The sequence below is a fragment of the Babylonia areolata genome, chromosome 24 (assembly GCF_041734735.1).
Source record: "Babylonia areolata isolate BAREFJ2019XMU chromosome 24, ASM4173473v1, whole genome shotgun sequence".
In the NCBI taxonomy this organism is placed as follows: domain Eukaryota; kingdom Metazoa; phylum Mollusca; class Gastropoda; order Neogastropoda; family Buccinidae; genus Babylonia; species Babylonia areolata.
Window position 1 is genome coordinate 49,507,344 of NC_134899.1, and position 20,639 is coordinate 49,527,982.

General features: G+C 38.8%; 1 protein-coding gene across 1 annotated transcript; it reads right to left on the minus strand.

Annotated features, from left to right (window-relative positions):
- Positions 1-1,435: 1,435 nt before the first annotated feature.
- Positions 1,436-13,250, minus strand: LOC143299025 (uncharacterized). Its single transcript, XM_076612106.1, has 4 exons — positions 13,171-13,250; positions 10,871-11,057; positions 10,244-10,294; positions 1,436-8,219 (listed from the first exon to the last, which is right to left on the minus strand). The coding sequence occupies exons 2-4, from the start codon at positions 10,904-10,906 to the stop codon at positions 8,109-8,111; spliced, it is 198 nt and encodes a 65-aa protein (XP_076468221.1). The 5' UTR covers positions 10,907-11,057; positions 13,171-13,250; the 3' UTR covers positions 1,436-8,108.
- Between the last annotated feature and the right edge of the window lie 7,389 nt (positions 13,251-20,639).

A 20,639-nucleotide genomic window follows, 5' to 3' on the forward strand; every position in this document is an offset into this window, starting at 1 on the left:
AAAACAAAAACGACAAACCAAAAAATTAAAAAAATTATTAAAAAAACAAACAAAAAACAAAAACATTATGTTCGCAGCATACAGCATACTGTCAGGGACGTTGTTTGTCCTCTGTGAATATGCCAAAGAAAAGGTCACACACGAGGAACAGGTAAATTAATAAGTAAATTCACCTGTGTAAAACCTTCAGAATTAGAAGTGGAAGATGCAGTTGACTGTTTCACTTCCTTTGATATATTCCTACATGTTCTTCCAAAAAGCCCAGAAATACCTGACATGTTTTCTGCACACCTTCATGAGAGGTCAGGAACTTCATTGAATGAACACCTCATCCTGTGTACCCCTAAAATCACGTCAACCCACCCACCTTTCTCTGTATCTGTGTGTGTGTGTGTGTGTGTGTTTCTGTTTCCTCTTTGCCCCGGTCTCTCTCAATAGAGGTATGATTCTTGCACGAACAGTGTAATTAATACACCTACGAGAACGGGCTTGGAAATAACTATGACTTTTGTTGTCAGCTTTGTGGCCACTGACTGTGAACACCTGATCCCGTGTTCCCTTTACACAACTCCCACCCACCTCTCGTCTCTGTACCTGCCGTCTCCAACGTGACATCCTCTCTACTGACATGGGAGACAACCTCTCCTGAACTATAGTTTCCCATTTGCTTGTTGCCTCTCTTTATCTGTACGATCTTGGTTATCACTGTAAACCTTCGCAGATGAGCACACCTGTCATCAGCAGACAAAAGGATCCTGTTGGAAGCAAGGGTTCTTCTGTAACGGCAACTGGGTAACAATAAATTATTGATCATTAAATGGCATGGAATAAACTGGTGTTTAATGAAGGTAGTCACGCATGTGTGAATGTGTGTGTGTGTGTGTGTCTGTTTCTGTGTGTGTGTGTGTGTGCATGCGTGTCTGTCTGTCGCAGGAGGTAATGTATTTGCATATTTTTATCTTTTTCATATGCCTGTACTTTCATTCTTCTCCAGTGAGAGTATCTAAGTGCATGAATGTGTTCCCATATTGCACGTGTGGTTGAATGTGTTCACGTTGTGTGGAGTGGGAGTGTTTCTTTCCCCTTGCATGTTTTGGGAAAGGCAGAGTAGCTGTCAGGGAGGTGGCGCCCAGCTGGATGCCCAGTTGAGTGAAACCAGAGGCTGTGCCCCCCAGTTGATAAAAACTTGTGTGTTTTAGGGACTCTGTGACCCAAGTTTGGGTTGTTACGGTGTTTTTTGTGGGGGGTTTTACGTGTAACCATGTGGTGTGTCCATGCGTTAGTGTGCATACATGCATGTGCATAAATGGTCCACAGAAGCTTTTTTCTACAACAGGTACTGGGGAAACATAATCTCACATGTATTCAAATATTTTTTAACATCAAACTCAGTTTTTACATTGATGCAAAAGCATTCAGTTTAATATAATTTCTCATTGGTATGTTGGTGGTAAAAAAGTCAAAATACTCAGCACAGGTGGACATATACAAAAAGATTACAACAAATACCGGAGAATAAAAACAGGAACACTGAAGAAAACATGACATATCCAGTGTGCTAAAAAAAAAAATAATAATAAAAAAGCCATAAAAGGATACCAGCTTAATACCTGAATCCTACAATACTACTTCAGAGTATCTGTGCAATGCTTTATACACAGTTCACAAAAAACAGTTGAGGACCACAACGGAACTTCCAGATTTCATCTTGGGGGAATGTAAAATAATGCTGAATTTTCAGCAGTGGTGTATGCAGCCACTGCAATAAGCACCAAGAGGTGCTTTCTTGTAAATGTACTTCCATTTTCTTTAAACAATGAAAAACCATTGCTATCATTTACTAAACCACAGCATAACTGTAAAAATGTTTTGTTGAAACACTGATTTTTCTCATGCACTTTTTCAAGCTGTTCATGTTTTTTTTTGTTCCTGAAACAGCTGTTTGAGGCTCATGGTAGACAGTACGCAGCAGGCACAGTTTAAATTGTCTCTCAATTTTTTGACATTGCATGAAAACATCACCACTTTTATGAACTGGTCTTAACTTTCCATGAGGTCTGTTTTTGTCTAAAAGTAAATATTTATCTTTTTTCTTCTTCTTCTTCTTTTTTGCCTGACAACATTACTCTGTTCGTCTTTTCTGGTACACTTTTTTTTAATGAAATTTTTGGTTCAGTGACATGGACAAAAATGTTATAGTTTCGATGAGTAAACATAGTGTCAAATAGTGCTGGCAGGGTAGTTTCTTCAACAAATAAAAACTCAACAATTAAAATTAAAGTTAAATATTTTTCAAGAAAAATAATATAAAAAATTGAAAACTTTCATTTAATAAACAAAGAACCACAATAAATTATGTATGCATCCTAGTATAACCTAAAGTGGTCACAACCAGTACTACATGAAGTGTACGAAAATAAGATATAATATATGCCGCTTCCAAAAAATAGAAGAAAAAACAAACAAACAAGAAAACCCCCCAAAAAACAAAGACAACCACCAAAAAGGCTCTAACAATTATAAATTGAAGCAAAAGTCTTAAGAGATTACTGTGAAAAGATGATCTTTTCTATAAAAAAAAAAAAAAAAAAAAAGGCCAGAAAATGAGTTGTTTTTTATTTTATCAAATCAACTAAAACAAAGACTTCCAGTGGTAAACAATGCTCAACATGGCAAACCAATGATAAAAAACGTCTTAACTCCACGACTGCTACTGAAGAGTATGCTTGTCAGTGAAGGGCTGTCACCCCACTGTGATCAGCCAAAGCTGACAGGTCAGAATGTCAAGTCATCACTCTGTGTTTGGACGAATTCCTCTAGGGACCGTATGACTTTTGTTTGGTAGGATCAATGACACCGCTGATGAGTACACCAAAAACGTTGTGACTGCACTTCAGAGTCATGCCGCACTGATCTCATTTCACTATGGTGCAGAAGTCAAGGGGTTAATTCCAAACATGCTGGCGGAAGTGTACTCTATCCAAGAGAGATTATGAAATACTTTCCGTAAAATAGTTGTTCATTGAATATCTTCTGTGAAACACAAGTCAGAGCAGTACTTTTTTGTGAATGTGAATCAATATCAAAAAGGCGGTAGTAAGTGGTAGCAGCCATGTCGAAGTGGACATGAATTATTTTTTGTTAAAACTACATGATCAAATTTATTTATACATTTAACCGTCATTGTTTAACAAGTCTCAGTTTTCAGTTTCTCAAGGAGGCATCACTGTGTTTGGACAAATCCATATGCACTACATCACATCTGCTAGGTATAGATGCCTGACAGCATATATATTTGTGTACCTATAAAGAGTGGATTTCTTCTTTAGAATTTTTGCCAGAGGACACCACTTTAGTTGCTAAGGGTTCTTTTTTAGCGCACCAAGTGCGTGCTGCAAACAGGACCTTGGTTTACTGTCTCATACAAATGACTAGATGCTCAGTGTGATTTTCCTGTCAAACCTGGGAGAAAGGGCAACAGCAGGAATCAAACCCAGACCCCTACAGACACTGTATTGGCAGATAAGCGTCTTAAACATTCTGCCACCTTCTGCCCACAACGGCAAACGTTTTACACATTGACTGCGCAGTCAGTATTCATTCACGTCGCTTGGAAGATTGAATAAGTCTCACAAAGGAAATTGCCCTTCATATGATGCATGGGTTTGTAACAGACCCAAACATTTGTGCAGAAAATGGGCTTGTTGCAAGTGCCAGAGATTTTTCTTCTTCTCCAGATTCTGTCCAGATTCTTTTGACCTCAATGCCCTGGAAGGATTAACAAATGAACACAACATTGCACTGATGCGGCTAAAACAGTGGAAATTGCAATATAAATGCTTCAACATTGACCGGTCAAGAAATACATGAACACTGGCAAGTACATTTTACAATTACATGTCCATGAATCACATAACGTACAACATTTCTCCAATCTCTTTGGCAAGTTCACAAAAGTATTAAAAAAAAATCGTCAATAATGCAGCACGGATAATGGTTAATATTACAAACTAATATTACAAACACTTACAACAGAAACAGCTGAAAAATCAAACACAACGATCACCTCTTGCTAAAGGCTAACCCTTACAGTGAAACTCAAATCATCACAGATTGGCATCAATCAAAGCTTAAAATTTCCATTTCATTACATCACCTCCTGCATGAAAAATCAATCTATTTAGACAGAGACCATGACCTTAGGGATCCTTTTTTTTTTTTTTTTATAGGATTCGCAGGATTTCCAAGCAAATACTGCAAAACAAAGCCCTAATGCTTCAATCAACACTATCAGCTAGGTAGGTAAGTTGGTAAGTAGGTAGGCAGGTAGGTATTTATATATGTACATACACACATATGTAAGTATTGGTATATTTGGATGGATAAATGCATGTATTTATGGATAATATATATATATATATATATATTGGAAATTTTCAATGACTATTACCCTGTGTGACCAAAAAAAAAATCCCTTGGCAAATAGTTGTTACAGAGCATAAAATAGTTTTGGCACTGAAACAGTTACGAACAGCAAAAATTTGGGTCAGTAAACTGCCACCTCAGTGTTCACAAAACAGCGTGTACATTGGTGCCTACCTAACACAAATTTCACAGGACAAGAGAACTATACTTGTATCAAACAACACTCGTGGTTAGAAAGTAAAGTTTTGAGAAGGCTATCGGAGCTGGAACAAGAGACATGTGAACATGAGAAAGACGACAAGACAAGACAACCACAATGTGTGTTAATCTGACTCATTTTTCAACAGCTCTATCTACAGTGACACAAAGTGACATCCAAACAAAGCTCATGTGAAGTCCAAAGGTCAATAGCTACTTCTATTCACAGTAAAACTGAAAAGCCAATTGCAAAAACTAATCTACACACTATCAGCAAATCGGTCAACATGCAAGTAAGTGCATGAATTGGATCAATGGAACACATGAATGTTCTCGAACATTCAGAAATTTCTTAGCATAAGAAAAACATAATTTAAACTGATCTTGGTTCCAGCACACCTGATCATCATTATCAACCTGTATTCCAATTATCAAATTAATAAGTCTGCCAGTACTCTTACATCCAAACATGGACCTGAGCTTTACAAAAATAAAAATTAACAAGAAAGGCAAGACCTTCAAGACTCACTTGTGATATGCACTTAATCCAACAAAGGAATTGATAAGAAAGAAAAAGAAGAAAAAAAGAAATGGATAATCTGCATGGCAAAGACACTCACACACATACACACACAATTAGATCAAGATCTGTATTTTCAATTCTATGAATACTGGTACTCAATTTAGATGAAAAGCAGAAAATGTTATTTGGATCATTATATGTTTGTAGGCCCATTGGTAACACTAAATAAGAGGTCGATTATTCACCACGGTAAGTCAGTGGATGAGATGTTTGAAGTTAAACATGGAGGATTTTACTGACCTGAATAAAAAAGATGCTGCATCAAACTAACTGCCAAAGCTATACCTTGCCTCAACAGCCCACAATACTAGCAAACTATTGTCAACCGAATGGAGCACAAGCTATTTTTAGACAGGCAGCGAGCAACCAAAACATCCTTCAGTACCTCAAAACATCCCTGTCTGCTAGGAGTTGCTTAGTGTATTTGTACTTGGCCTCCGAACACTATAGAAAACAGTACATTCAGGTTTATGTCACTGTTAAAAAAAAAAATTAATACATCTTTCAAAGCTAGGTATTGCAAGTTTTTCAGACTTCAAAGCCTGGACTACTTTAAATAGATGCACAACAGCAAAGGTCTAAGTTGTCTTCCTTCGTGCATGAAGAATGCGACGTGATGTAACTGAAATTGTGCTTGGAAAATCAATTTTGTGTGTTTGTATGCATGTTGGGGACATTTGTGCAGTAAGTTTTTAGGCCTGTGCGCAAATCTCTCTCTGAATAAAAACTCAGCTGCCTTCTTCGCCTCCTGTCAGTTATATGTTATCACAAATTATTGTGTGAATGCGGCACACTATAATCCAAGATGTCCGCCTCCAGTCGATTCGTGTGGGGTCTGTCAAGTACAATTTCTGTTATGTTTATTCTAGTTAATGTTGCATCTGTAAAATATTCGTATGCAGTAAACATGTCGATGCTGTATCTAACATCATTCTCAAATGTAAATAGTGTAAGACCTTCCCACTTAGTATAAAACACAAAAGCCTTTTTATGCCTTGAAATTAATATTTTAGATGAGTTATAAAAAAATATTATCTCCCTTAGTTTTCAGCCAATAAGTAAAACATCCCATTAACAGGCACATTGAGAGATGTGTGTGTAAATGTAACTTCCACACTGAGCAAATGAAGTTCCATTTTCAGCAACAAAAATATAAATGAACTGCTACTGTTCAGTGTGTCAGTATTTCACATAAAAATGCCAAGTTTTGTGTATAAAAAAGAAAAATGTGACAGTAATTTTTTTTATGAAAATCTTTAAATCTATTTTGTGCCCTTCAGGAATGCAATATCATTATAATTAGAATGTGTGGAAAGAACTGATCATTTGTTATTGTTGTGCCAAATTTGGTTTCAACTGACTAAGTATTTCCAGAGAAAATGACAATGTTTAAGTTTACCACGGACACACAGACAGACACACACACACAGACAACCGAACACCGGGTTATTACATAGACTTACATTGTTTACACAAGTGAGTCAAAAAAGGTGGCCGTGCAATGTCTACCTCATACCCTCCTCAATTTCCGTAAACTTCTTCTCCCATTCCTGTAGACTTCTTCCTGCATTCCTATTCCAATAAACTGCATCACAGATTTCTAATATATATATATATATATATATATATATAAACCATATCATTCCACATAAATACGGATTCATTTTTGTAATCAGAATAATTGAATTAACCTAAAATAAAGTATTTCCTGTATACTGTAAAGCTCAGGGCTGCCACTGAGGAAAATCAAAAATCCTGAAATTCTATGGGGGTCCTAGGCATGCTCCCCCGGAAAAAAAATTGAAATTTACATAATTGTACAAGTGGTACAATCTGCTGCAAACCAAAGCACTTTTGTAGCACTTAACTGCCATTATCATAAATCTACAATTCACACACAGCACCTCCAATCTTAAATCTAGAGGGATGAAAAAGGCATTGATACGTTCCAGCACTTCTCAGTTTTCACCTTCACAGCTTCAGTAGTGTCTCACAGAAACAACATTCCCACTTATCACTCTAACTCTAAGCAAATAAGACTTTTTCAGTTCAGTTGCTCTAGCAGCTGCCACTTGCTAAAATTTTGTTATTCGCTGGTTTGTTGGATTTTTTCTTCTTCTTTTTTTCCCCTTTTTTTTTCTCACTGTATCTCACTTCTATTTTTCACTGAAATCTACAAATTCACTGAAAAGTAGGAGCTTTTAAAGCTGCGATACTGTTTATACACAGGAAAAATAAAGCAGCTTAGAAAAAAGAACAAAAATAAAACAGAACAATGAAAGAGAAAGGTAGCAGATAACAGGAAAATATAACAGAAATACAAACAGCAACCAAATGTGTTGACACAAAACATTAATGCTAAAATATTTCATTCCGGCAATGAAAAGGATTTGGCTATGTTTCTGACTACAACAGAATCTGATTACATAAATGAATTACAAAAAAAAAAAGTAGTCATAATCAATCAATAAAAACAATTAATCCCGGAAACATCAAACATTCATATTTACTCAAGACAGCCTACAAGCACACCTACACATACGAGTGGAGTGGTTTGCAGCATTTGCATGCTTAGTACAAGCAAGACCGTCAATTTGACCAAGAAAATAACTCATTAATAAGTTGTTTATCTTAATCAGTGAAGCACAAATGGAATTCTCCAAGCACCAGGATTCCTTCTCCGAATCTTGAACACAAAAATGCCCATAAAGAACACATGAGGTGACCGGCTGGAAAACACTGTATGGACCACCCATCTTCAGTGAACTTGGCATCGATTCTGGACCCCTCACTCCACCCCCTCCCAAACCTCCATCCCCGCCCCCCTCCCCCAAAAGTCATCCCACTTCCACATCCTTTTAAATCGCTTGTCCCGATCCTGTCTGGTCACGGGAAGCCTGTGTCAGCCAATGATTGGTGTCTGCGTCACTTTGCCATCAGAGTCCACGAAAATGCGCACTCTGTCCGGCCGTTCGTTGGGTTTGGCCTTCATTCCACTGCGCACCACCTGCACCTGTTGTCACACAGTTTGGATTCAAGAGATGTCAGAGTGTGCCAACAGATCTATATATGCTACACCACATCTGCTGTAAAAAAAATAATAAAGAATGAAAATTTTTTTTTAAAGCAACAGGCCTTGAGAGCCTATCCTTGATCTGTGTTCAACATTAACATCAAAATTAAATAAAATGATAAGAAAATAATAAACAAAAAAGTAAATACATTAAGACAAAGTGAAGGGAAAGATGAGCAGAAGACAAATTGTTGAAACAAAAACAAGAAAGAAAATGGCCAATGCTCAGCAAAGCTGCGTACACCTCCACATGCTCACACATCAACACAACCATGCACACGCACGCACCCACACACACACACATTTAGATACACAACACACATGCAACAATTTGCAGTCTTGCAAACACTAAGGCCCAACTCTCAACAGACAAATGAAACCTAGCCAAGCCCCACACTACACATTAAAGCACACAAATGCTCGTCTTGACATGACTCCAGAACAATGGTGCTAATGACCACTGTTAAATCTGGCGTGCCACAAAAAGTAAAAATCTGAATGGCATTAACTGATTAGCAATCAAGAGGTTAACTAATTACTCATGAATCTGGTGTGTCATAAAATATAAACATCTGAATAACATTTATAACTGATGATTGTCTTGTGTGCCATAAATGTAAACATCTCACTTCAATTAATTGTTGACGATTATGTCTGGTGTGCCATAAAATATGAAGATCTGAACAACATTAATATTTAATGATTATGTCTGCTGTGCCATCAAATGTAGACATCTCACATCTATTGTTGATGGTTTTGTCTGCTGTGCCATAAAATATAAACATCTGAATTCAATTAAAAGTTAATGATTATGTCTGGTGTGCCATCAAATGTAAACATCTAAGATTAACTGCTGATGACAATATCTGGTGTGGCATAAAATATAAACATATGAATAACATTAACTAATCGTTAATGATTATATCAGGTGTGTCATAAAATGTGAACATCTGACATTAATCATTGACATGTATGTCTGGCGAGTGCCATAAAATGTAAATGTCTGAATAACATGAACTGTTGATGAATATGTTGGATGTGCCATAAAATGCAAACATCTCAAATTAACTACTTGATGATGATGTCTGATGACACCAAAATGTAAATATCTGAATGACATTAACTTATCGTTGGTGATTACGTCTGGTGTGCCATTACAGAGTTCCTTTCCTTGACCCTTTTTTTTCAAATCAACATTCTGTTCAAACTGTCAAACAAAAGCACAGCCCTGTTTCAAAGCTGAAGTCTAGTAGAATACTCAAATGAGCTTTATCAAAAACAATATTAGTCCTCCTTCAACAACTCAAACCCCAAAATACAAATAAAATCAACAATTATCAAATATTCTGGAAAACTTAATGATGAAAAACAATCAGATCTCCAGACCAGGGTTATAGCCATTCCTCAACCATAAAATACATCTTACTGAAGCACAAAAGCAGTCATGGCATAGTATTTACAACCATTCTGTGAATCATTCAACCATTTAAATTTATTAAAATATTTTACACCTTAACTGCTGTTTACAAGTATGCTTGACAGTGAAAGGTTGATGCCAAACTCTGATAAGACTGAGGTTACAGGTCAGGTGCTTGGGTCACCAGTCTTCATCTGGACCCCTTCCTTTCTCTTGAAAATGCATTCTTTTTGTTCAGTAAAATCAGTCACACCACTCAGAAATGCTCAAGAAGTAGTTCTCACCCTTCAAATTCCTGGCACGCTGGTCTCACTTCTCAGTATTACCCACACACATGTACACAGCTCTTCTGGTTTTATTTGAATATTTAAACAAATCTTTCAGAATGACCCGCACCATGCAAACAGCTCTTTTAAATTTATTAGAATATCTAAACAAATCTCTATCAGAATTGCCAACACGCCTGTGAACAGCTCTTTTGAATTTATTGGAATGTCTACACAAATCTTTGTCAGAATTACCCACACGCATGTGAACTGTTACTCACCATGATGTTCGGGAATTCTTTTCTGATGAAGCTGCTTGCCTCCTGCCAGGGCTGTGAAAATAAAATCAACATCTGTGATGATAAACAACTACCTTCAAGGTATCAAGGACAAGTTCATCCCCCCCCACCCCCGCTCCTCCTCCAGAGGGTAGAAAAATTGTTTCAAAATAAGTCCACTCTGAAAGGTAGACAGGAAACAAACATGCATGCAGCCACAAACAGAACAATTCGGAAGGTGTTGCACTGTGTTGCACTGTGGTGAATCGGTCACCCTGGGGGAACTGCACTGTGTTGCACTGTGGTGAATCGGTCACCCTGGGGGAAGAACAGCCCAAATCTCAAAGAAAATTCTGTTGTGACACGAAAGCAATACAATACCTCATAATCCATCTGGACTATAATAATCATTGTCCTCAGATGAGCACACACACAGATGCATACATGCAAGCACAACACTCCACATATGCACAGATTATTTGCATTACAAGCACACACACACACACACACACACAAGTATACACTCTCTTTCAACAAACACATAAACACACACATGCACACATCTGACACGGATACATGCGCGCGCACACACACACACACACACACACACACACACACACTTATACTTACTCTGCCTGTGAGTTCCGGCCAGGCTACTTTTGACATTGGTCTGCTTGTTTATGATGAAATGTGATGTTTCATACAGCCTCGTCAAATTTTCAGCTCAGCCTCTTCAGAGTCCAAAGAAATGAATGCCTCTCAGTCGCAGTCACTGAATTATCTCATGCTACGGATGACCGGTAAACCCACCCAGCATCTGAAACCAGATCAGTGTAAAATTGACTTTGTCGCTTATAGTCTCGGCTGTCCAAATAAATAAACTTTTCACACACAAAACGCACACACACAAAAATGCAAAACACAGTTCATGACATACTATCTTAACCATAAAACTGCTTATGGCTAATAAAAATGACAAGGCTGTGCTGAAGATGTCTGCCGCTTAATTCATCATCCCCAGAAAAAAAAGTTAATTAATCAAAAATATTTCAAAGCCATATAATATACATCCAAAAAGCCATACAGACAAATAGCACTAAGAACAGGCAGGTTGCACCCATCGCAGTGTTTATATCACTACCTAATCACTAAAGCAGTACAGCACAGATTGTAGATCATACACTGCAGTAAGAAGAAGAAAGTGTCAAGGCTCCTTGGAAAAAAAAATGAAAGGGGAATGGCTGGGATGCCATTAATACTGAAAGACCAACAGCATCACAATGGAAATCAATCTAAATAATTCAACATTTCAAGAAAAATTATGACATTAGAAAAAGCACTACAAAAGTGTTGACTTCAGCCTCATTGTATTGGGCTATTCTCATGTTGTAATCTTCTCAATCAACTAAAATTTCCAATGTGACATGTGAGGGGGGAAAAAAGATGTCTGCCAAAATATATTTCAGAACTGGGGGGTTGGAGGGAACCTGAACACCTTCAGCCTGTTGCATCTCAGCTGCCAAGCCCATCCCAAAATCCTTTCAGTGCATTCAAACCAAGCATGAAATTAATGCTATACTTGTACTTACTTGACACCTTTTTTTTCTTTTTCTTTTTAACATGCGCTAAAAGAAAATTATTTCCAACAAACATGGGGCAAAATGAAATCCAAACAAACCCCAGGGAGCCACACATCCACAACCAGCACCACCACAATTAGGGTATACATGTATGCCCAACTGCTGAGGGTCCAGTCAAAGAGACCAGCTAAACATGTGTACTGTAAAGATAACATGTTGTACGATAGTCACACATAGTTCTTTTGTTTTTGAAGGCTTTCTCTGGTTCTTTTCAACGTTTTGTTGACATTTGAAACAGCAGGTGTGCCTGAGGTTAAATGGGAACAGCCAAGTCTATGATTGATTTGGGTACATGTTGACAGTTAAAACATAAGCAGTTCTTGAAATCATCAGAAATATTATTAGAACATCACACCAGACTGTCTTAACTTGTTGGTTCGGATCACACAGGCACACAACCAGACATTTAAACACACACACCCCACACCGCACACAAATATGCCTTTTTGAGAGTGCTCAGTACCTGTACTACATCGTTCCCCAATAGACTCACGTCAAAATATCCTACGGTCTAACTGCAAATGACACTATTTTTGCAGATTCCTGTCAAAACTGACGTTCTGATCTGTCACCAATATGCTTTCTTAAATTATCCCAGCAATGGTAATGGCATTCAACTTATCTGATCAAATAAACTATTTTAAACTGTTTCAGAGTTCAAATCCTACAACTTGCTTCCCTTGATTTTAGGATTTTGGGAGCACGTTTGGAACCTTGGTCGGCAGTGGTGCGCGAAGAGAAGAAAGAGCGCGGAAATAACCAATGTTTGGTTCTTGAAAACGGATATTCATTTGGGTATTAGAAAAAGGTCGAAGTAGACGTTAGATTGTGAAATGCAACCGTTAAGAACACTTCGATATGGGGCGGAAAACGAATCGTTCGCAATTACACTCTCGCAATTACCCATACCCTCCCTATCTTTTTCCTCCGCCACCCAGCGCGGCTTACCACCACCACCAGTTCCCTCCCCCTCCGCCCCTTCTCTCCTCGATCTACAGGTGTCCGACGACAACCAATGCAACCAAATGGCCTCTGGTCCGTGAACACCCACCACCACCACCTCCGACCACCTGCTAGGAATGACTCAGGGACCAAAAGACACACAAGGTTGGGGTAATGTCCTCGATTTGATGCTGCTATTGAAAACTCCCAGCACCAGTCTCCGCTCATTGCATGGTGCCAGGAAGGCTCTTTACACGGTCTCCCTCGAATTCACACAATAACAGTTTACCATTCTATCGGGATAAGAGTGAGCAAAAACGATGCATTATAACCTTCTCTCTGACTCACCAGGAAGGGAGAGCGACAGCAGCCGTCTGGAGGAGTTCAAGATTTCGTCCCACCATTCACACTTCAGGCCCACCAAAAACCATCACAATGGAGTTGCTGCCCTTGAAATAGGTATCGGTTGCAATCAAATAGCGTCCCCTATCAAGTCAAGTCCGTATTTGCGCAGAATGAATTGTTGAGAAAACCGTCACCTTGTATTTTCCAGACTGGTTTTGGTCCTATCTGATGAAAGAAGTAGAAACTTTCGCCATGTGGCTGTATGGGCCGTATGTTTTTTCACATAGAAAATAATGTGGAATTTAAACTAGAGCCGATTAAATAAGAGAATTAAAAAAAAAAAAACTTAACAAGACATAAATATACACTGCACCCATCGACATTTCCATGCGATCGTTTTCAGTTGGTAGGCTATACTTGGAACACTTATGCTTGTATCATAAGTAGCATGCACGTAAAACAACCCACGGCTACAAAAAAGCTGTCCCTAGGGAAATTCTGTTGAAAAATATTTTTTAATAGCCAGACAGGAAATAATCATATTAATGTACACCTCAGCGCAGGCAGCGGAAAACTGGAGTAAAATCAAATCATGTTGTTTATAGCCCAGCCGACCACTAAAGTCATACCAGGGAACTATAATGATAATAATACATTTTCAGTGTGTGTGTGTGTGTGTGTGACATATATATATATATATATATATATATATATATATATATATATATATGGTAGCGCGGCTGCATTGATGCGACGCGCTCTATCCTTGGATAGCAGAATTTCAGTCACGCCGCAGAGAAATAAGTTGTAACAAAAGACGGTAATACTGTAGTGGTATTTGATAGTTTTCATCATCAGTTGATTAGGTCAGGTGATCATCATCATTTATTGGCTTTTCTCGGCCGGCACCTGACCTGACATCTGATCATGTTTCAGTACTCATCTGTCAGCCAACAGCACGGTACAGAAACTGTTCAAGTTCTTCTCCCGTTTTAAATTTTCTATCCTTACTGATTTTTTTTTTCATTCGGATCCCCAAGACAAAATCAAATTCGTCCAGTTTCCTCAGTCGGCTTCAGCTGGACCTTTCGCAGGACTGCCTTTGATACAAATAATCGATCAAGGATTTTCTCTTTCGCGTACAGTATGGAACACGTCTGAGTCAATCACGGTTTGGAACAAACAAACAAAAAAAAACAAAAAAAAAAAAAAAAAAAAGGCCCTTAACGTTCAACAAACTTGTCAGTGCGCACTGGGCACCCCGGCGGTCCGCCACTGAGTACTTGCGTCAGTCCACACACACGCACACACACACACACACACACACACACACACACACACACACACACACACACACACACCAAAACAAAACAAAACAAACAAACAAACAAACAAAAAAACACCGTAAAATATCAGCAGGAGGTAGCTAATAAAACTACTCCAATAAGGAACGTAGTTTATGTTCGTAATTTGATATCAATGACAGTTAAACTTCTTTTCTTCTTCTTCTTTTTCTACTACTGCTACTTTGATATTAAAACACCTTGCATATAACCAAACATGGAAATAGAAATAGGCATTGAAAAGACAGAGGAGCACATACTTGTAGTTGTTGTGTTTATACTTTCTTGTTTGGAATGCAAGGCAGGAAGTTTATACTTCCTTGTTTGGAAAGCAAGGCAGGAAGTTCATACTTTCTTGTTTGGAATGTGAGGCTGGAAGTTTATACTTTCTTGTTTGGAATGCAAGGCAGGAAGTTTATACTTCCTTGTTTGGAAAGCAAGGCAGGAAGTTTATTTCATGTGCCCCCAGGGGATGCCAGATGAAGCTGTTCTGTCACAATAGTTAAACGACCAACTGTTTCTGTGACTGTTTGGCTTTATTTCCACGTTCCTTTTGGGTTCCCTGTAGAAGACTCCAGGGTCTGAACGCACTGATTCCTTGTATCATTCCACGATGCAGATCACAAGGTTAAAAACAATCCGGTCTCTTTTCTCCAACCCTTGTTGTTCCCTCCCACGAGGTGAGAACAGTAATCCCTGTTGGTGGTCCCTCCCACAAGGTGAGAACAGTAATCCCTGTTGGTGGTCCCTCCCACAAGGTGAGAACAGTAATCCCTGTTGGTGGTCCCTCCCACAAGGTGAGAACAGTAATCCCTGTTGGTGTTACCTCCCACAAGGTGAGAACAGTAATCCCTGTTGGTGGTCCCTCCCACAAGGTGAGAACAGTAATCCCTGTTGGTGGTCCCTCCCACGAGGTGAGAACAGTAATCCCTGTTGATGGTCCCTCCCACAAGGTGAGAGCAGAAACCCACGTTGGTGGTCCCTCCCACAACGTGAGAACAGTAATCCCTGTTGGTGGTCCCTCCCACAAGGTGAGAACAGTAATCCCTGTTGGTGGTCCCTCCCACGAGGTGAGAACAGTAATCCCTGTTGGTGGTCCCTCCCACAAGGTGAGAGCAGAAACCCACGTTGGTGGTCCCTCCCACAAGGTGAGAACAGTAATCCCTGTTGGTGGTCCCTCCCACGAGGTGAGAACAGTAATCCCTGTTGGTGGTCCCTCCCACAAGGTGAGAACAGTAATCCCTGTTGGTGGTCCCTCCCACAAGGTGAGAACTGTAACCCACGTTGGTGGTCCCTCCCACGAGGTGAGAACAGTAATCCCTGTTGGCGTTCCCTCCCACAAGGTGAGAACAGTAATCCCTGTTGGTGGTCCCTCCCACAAGGTGAGAACTGTAACCCACGTTGGTGTTCCTTTTCACAAGTCGAGATGATCCTGTCTTTTGTGTCCGAAGTTTGTTTACCCTCAGATGCAGTCAGTCAAGTTGGGTTGTTGTTATTTTATTTAGTTTTTAAAAGTATTTGTTTCGTACTGGTTGTTGTTGTTGTTGTTGTTTTTCAGCCAAGAAGTGTGGATAAGTTTGATATGAATGTTGACACCCTAAACATAACATCGTGGATATTACTGATATGTTAATCTTTTCATTTATTCTTTCATTCACTGGTTCTTTTTCTTCTTCTTCTTCTTCTTCTTTTTCTGCTGCTGCTTTTGTGGTCCTTTTTTTGGTCATTCAATCTCACGTTTGTATTCTTATTCTTTGTTCCTTTCTTTATTTGTTTTCTTTATATCTCATTTACATCTACCTTTGTGGAGGAAGGTGGCAGAATGGATAAGACGCTGGGGGGCGGGGAGGCGGGATGGAGGGGCAGAGGGTGGGGATGGGGGTGGGGGTGAAGAAGGGGTGTTAGGGCTTTGGACTAGTATGAATGAATGAAAGTTGTTTTATTGTGATGCCTCTTATTTTTTTGTGAAGTACGGAAGTGCTGCTTTTTGGTTTAATTCTTAGTCTTAGTCTGGTGATATTTGACTTTTAAATGAACGATGATCTTTGTAGTTGCATACTCTGTGTGTGTGTGTGTGTGAGAGAGAGAGAGAGAGAGTGTGTGTGTGTGTGTATGCGTGTGTGTGTGCGCGCGTGGTGTGTGTGTGTGTGTGTGTGATCGTGTTTGTGTGTGTGTGTGTGTGTGTGTGTGTGTGTGTGATCGTGTGTGTGTGTGTGTGTGTGTGTGTGTGTGTGTGGTGTGGGAAGATGTGCAATGCGGCTTTGCTGACTGAAGTGGAGAGGCACGTGAATTTCAGTAATCTGTATATTTGTATATAGCTATTTCCATTTGGTGCCATTGAATTCATCTTTTCATTTTTTTTTTCATTCATTTTATTTGTTTGTTGTTTTCTTTCTTCTTATGTTGAACATGAGCTGCTGCCCAAAAGAACATCTCTGTACCAAAGTATAGACAATAAAGTTTGTGTATTGTATTGTGTATTGTATTGTAAGCTTGACTGGAAAACCAAACTTAGCATCTAGTCATTCGGATGAGACGCTAAACTGAGCCCCGTGGGAAGCACGCACTTCGCGCACTGAAAAGCACCCATGGCAACAAGAGTGTTGTCTTCTGGCAAATTTTAGATCCACTCCGTGGTAGGTACACAAGCATATATGTGTGCACTCAAGGCCTGACTAGCGCGTTGGGTTATTCTGCTGTCAGGTGTCTGCCTAGCAGATGCGATGTAGCATGTAGAATATATGAATCCGAATCAGCAGTGACGCCACCTTGAGAAACTGAAACTTTACCATTCTCTGTTTCAAACACAGCTTTTGTATGTTCGTTTCTTATTTTGCCTCGTATTTGTATTTGCATTTGTATTAGCTTTTGTATGTTCGTTTCTTATTTTGCCTCGTATTTGTATTTCTTTTTATCACACCAGATTTCTCAGTGTGAAATTCGGGCTGCTCTCCCCAGGGAGAGTGCGTCGCTATACTACAGCGGCTGCCTTTTTTTTCCCCTGCCGCGTGCAGTTTTATTTCTTTTTCCTATCGAAGTGGATTTTTCAACAGAAATTTGCCAGGAACAACTCTTTTATTGCCGTTGGTTCTTTTACGTGCGCTCAGTGCATGTTGCACACGGGACCTCGGTTTATAATCTCATCCGAATGACTAGCGTCCAGACCACCATTCAAGGTCTCAGTAGTGGAGGGGAAGAAAATATTGGCGGCTGAGCCGTAATTCGAACCAGCGCGCTCAGATTCCCTCGCTTCCCAGGCGGACGCGCTACCTCCAGGACGTCACTCTACACGTCATCCACTCTGTTCATTGGCACTGATCTTCTTCATTATGAGTGTCAATACAAACTCCTCCTCTCGATATGTTTCAGCTTTGCACTCGTGAAATTTACACCTCGATGTATATGTGCTCTGCTAGTGTGGAATACACCCTGATAATAAATGTTCGTGCTCTGTGAGTGTGAAATTTGCACTTTGATATGTTTGTGCTCTGCAATGTGCTCTGCTAATGTACAATTTACACCTTGATACATAATAATGTGCTCTGCTAATGTACAATTTACACCTTGATACATAATAATGTGCTCTGCTAATGTACAATTTACACCTTGATACATAATAATGTGCTCTGCTAATGTACAATTTACACCTTGATATATCTGTGCTTTGCTAGTTTAGTGTTTAAACCTAGATAATTTTGTGCTGTGTTATGTACGTGTTTTGCTTATTTGTTTATTTTTTTTTTTTTTTTATCTTAATGTTTTGCACAGATCAAGGGTAGGCTCTCATGTGCAATGCCTGATCAGCACTTGGGTTTACACAGTCAGGTAGGTATACTGCTTTTTTTTTTTTACTTTCTGTGTTTCTTTAAAAAAAAATTTTTTTAAACAGCAGATGTGCAGAAGAGTATATGGATCTGGCTGCACGCGTTGACAGCTCACTGAAACTGAAACTTACATTCTATCGTGTGCTCTCCCGGCATATGTTTACAATATATATATATATACTTATGCCTTGCTAGTGTGGACTTTACAAACTTATCAGTTTTTGTTCTGTTTGTGCTAGTGTGGAATCTACAAACTAATCAGTTTCTGTTCTGCCAGTGTAGGATTTACACGCTGATCAGTTTATGTTCTGCTAGTGTGGAAATTACACGCTTATGAGTTTATGTTCTGCTTGTGTGGAATTTACACACTGATGAGTTTGTGTTGTGCCAGTGTGTAATGTTGAATTTACACACTGTTGAGTTTGTGTTCTGCATGTGTTGAATTCACACACTTATCACTTTGTGTCTTGCAAGTATGGAATTTACAAACTGATAAGTTTGTGTTCTGCAAGTCACTGATCAGTTTATTTTCTGCTTGAAAAGTATGTGTCTTGACTCATCATATCTCTTGCCAGTGGCAGTGAATTGTAATTCTTCGGAGTCCTTGGTCTTTGAATAAATTCACCATTCAAAGCATTTGTGTGTGTGTGTGTGTGTGTGTGTGTATGTGAACTGTAATTCTTTAGAGTACATGTTCTTTGAATATATTCATCGTTCAAAGTGTGTGTGTGTGAGTGTGAGTGTGTGTGTGTGTGTGTGTGTGTTTAAACATTGGAAAAAGAAAATGGAATATAAGTAAAATGGTAAGAAAAACTGACATCAAATAACCATAACTGATTTTTTTTTTTGTTGAAAAAGTTTGATACATATGTGGAAATTGTTTTCCAATGTAATTCTCTCTTCTTATAATGTGAATTTTTCAGTAGCTGAGCTCTTCAGTATGTATTCGGCACATGTGAGGCTTCATCCAAAAGTAAGTCTTCTATTTCTTTGTTCTGAGGGTCCATGCATGAAAAGGAACACCAATGGCAAGTCTGTATGCTTTACTGTCTAATTTGAAGTTTCTTTAGCAAATACATACATGCGTGTGCACAAGTGCCAGCATGAATGTGTAAGTTCATGCATTTGAGCACAATTGAAGTCCTTTGGCATAAAAATCTGAAAATACATTTGAGCAAGGGAAACACAGAAGGAAAAGAGTAAGGAATGAGTATGAGATGGGAAAGAAAAACAGCCAATGTGTTCCTGGCAAAAAACAAGGCAGGCAGCACAGTGTGTGTGTGTGCATGTGAGACAAATAAAAAATGATACTGATCGATATTCCACAAGAGCATGGCCCCATTTGAAATTGTGATCACATATAAAAGAGAGTGATATATATGTATATTTATATATATATATATGTGTGTGTGTGTGTGTGTGTGAATTTATATATATATATATATATAGAGAGAGAGAGAGAGAGACAGACTGGTAGACAGGCAGACAGACAGACAGGCAGGCAGAGGACAAACACATTATAACAGTCTGCTGCCGAACAAAGACAGTACTTTATTTCCTTTAACGAATACACCTACATCCAACCATGACAAAACAATTGTATGAATAGCCAGCTGGAGAGAAAAACAAAAGCTGATTATGACAAGCATACAATGCAATAAAGTACGCCAGAAGGGAAATCCGTAGGAGATACCAGTCCAGTATTTGATTCAAATGATATACACAACACAAATAAAACTATGGGCACAGAAGCAATCAAATGACTCACATTCTGAATCTGATGTGCCACGACAGACGTTAACATTGAATCATACCTGATTCAATTCATCAATGAATTTATAAAAATCTGTACCTGTGATAGAATACCATACATGTTATTGTTTATATGTGGTGTTACTTTCATTTTCATACATGTTATTAGCCAACTCTACAATAAAAATCAGTATTCAGCCATTTTACAAAAGAAAGGAATTTACATGAATGAAGTTTTAGAACAGCAAATTTATGGCAGTTTGTCCAAGCAAGGAGGCTTTATGCCCAGAACTAGAGATGTGGTAACTGTCTATGTCAGGATAAGAAGTTACAAAACAACCAACCACAAAATAATACTCAATTCAACTGTGATCCACGACAAAGAAAACAGAGACCCCATCAATAGATCTAACAGATGTTGACATTGCACTTGGCCAGACAATTATATCATTTGGCTAGTATATTTCTCAATGTCCTAAACTTTCTGATCTTTTGTTTTGGTCGTAAATATGATATATGAAAACTAATGCACTGGTAACCAAGTTACATGCAT

Excerpts from the sequence above, each read along its gene's own strand:
- LOC143299025 (XM_076612106.1), bottom strand. The coding sequence starts at position 10,906 with ATGTCAAAAGTAGCCTGGCCGGAACTCACAGGCAGA. Across the intron at positions 10,295-10,870 it reads GGCCGGAACTCACAGGCAGA|CCCTGGCAGGAGGCAAGCAG; the intron begins GTAAGTATAAGT and ends TTATTTTCACAG. Across the intron at positions 8,220-10,243 it reads AAGAATTCCCGAACATCATG|GTGCAGGTGGTGCGCAGTGG; the intron begins GTGAGTAACAGT and ends GTGTGACAACAG.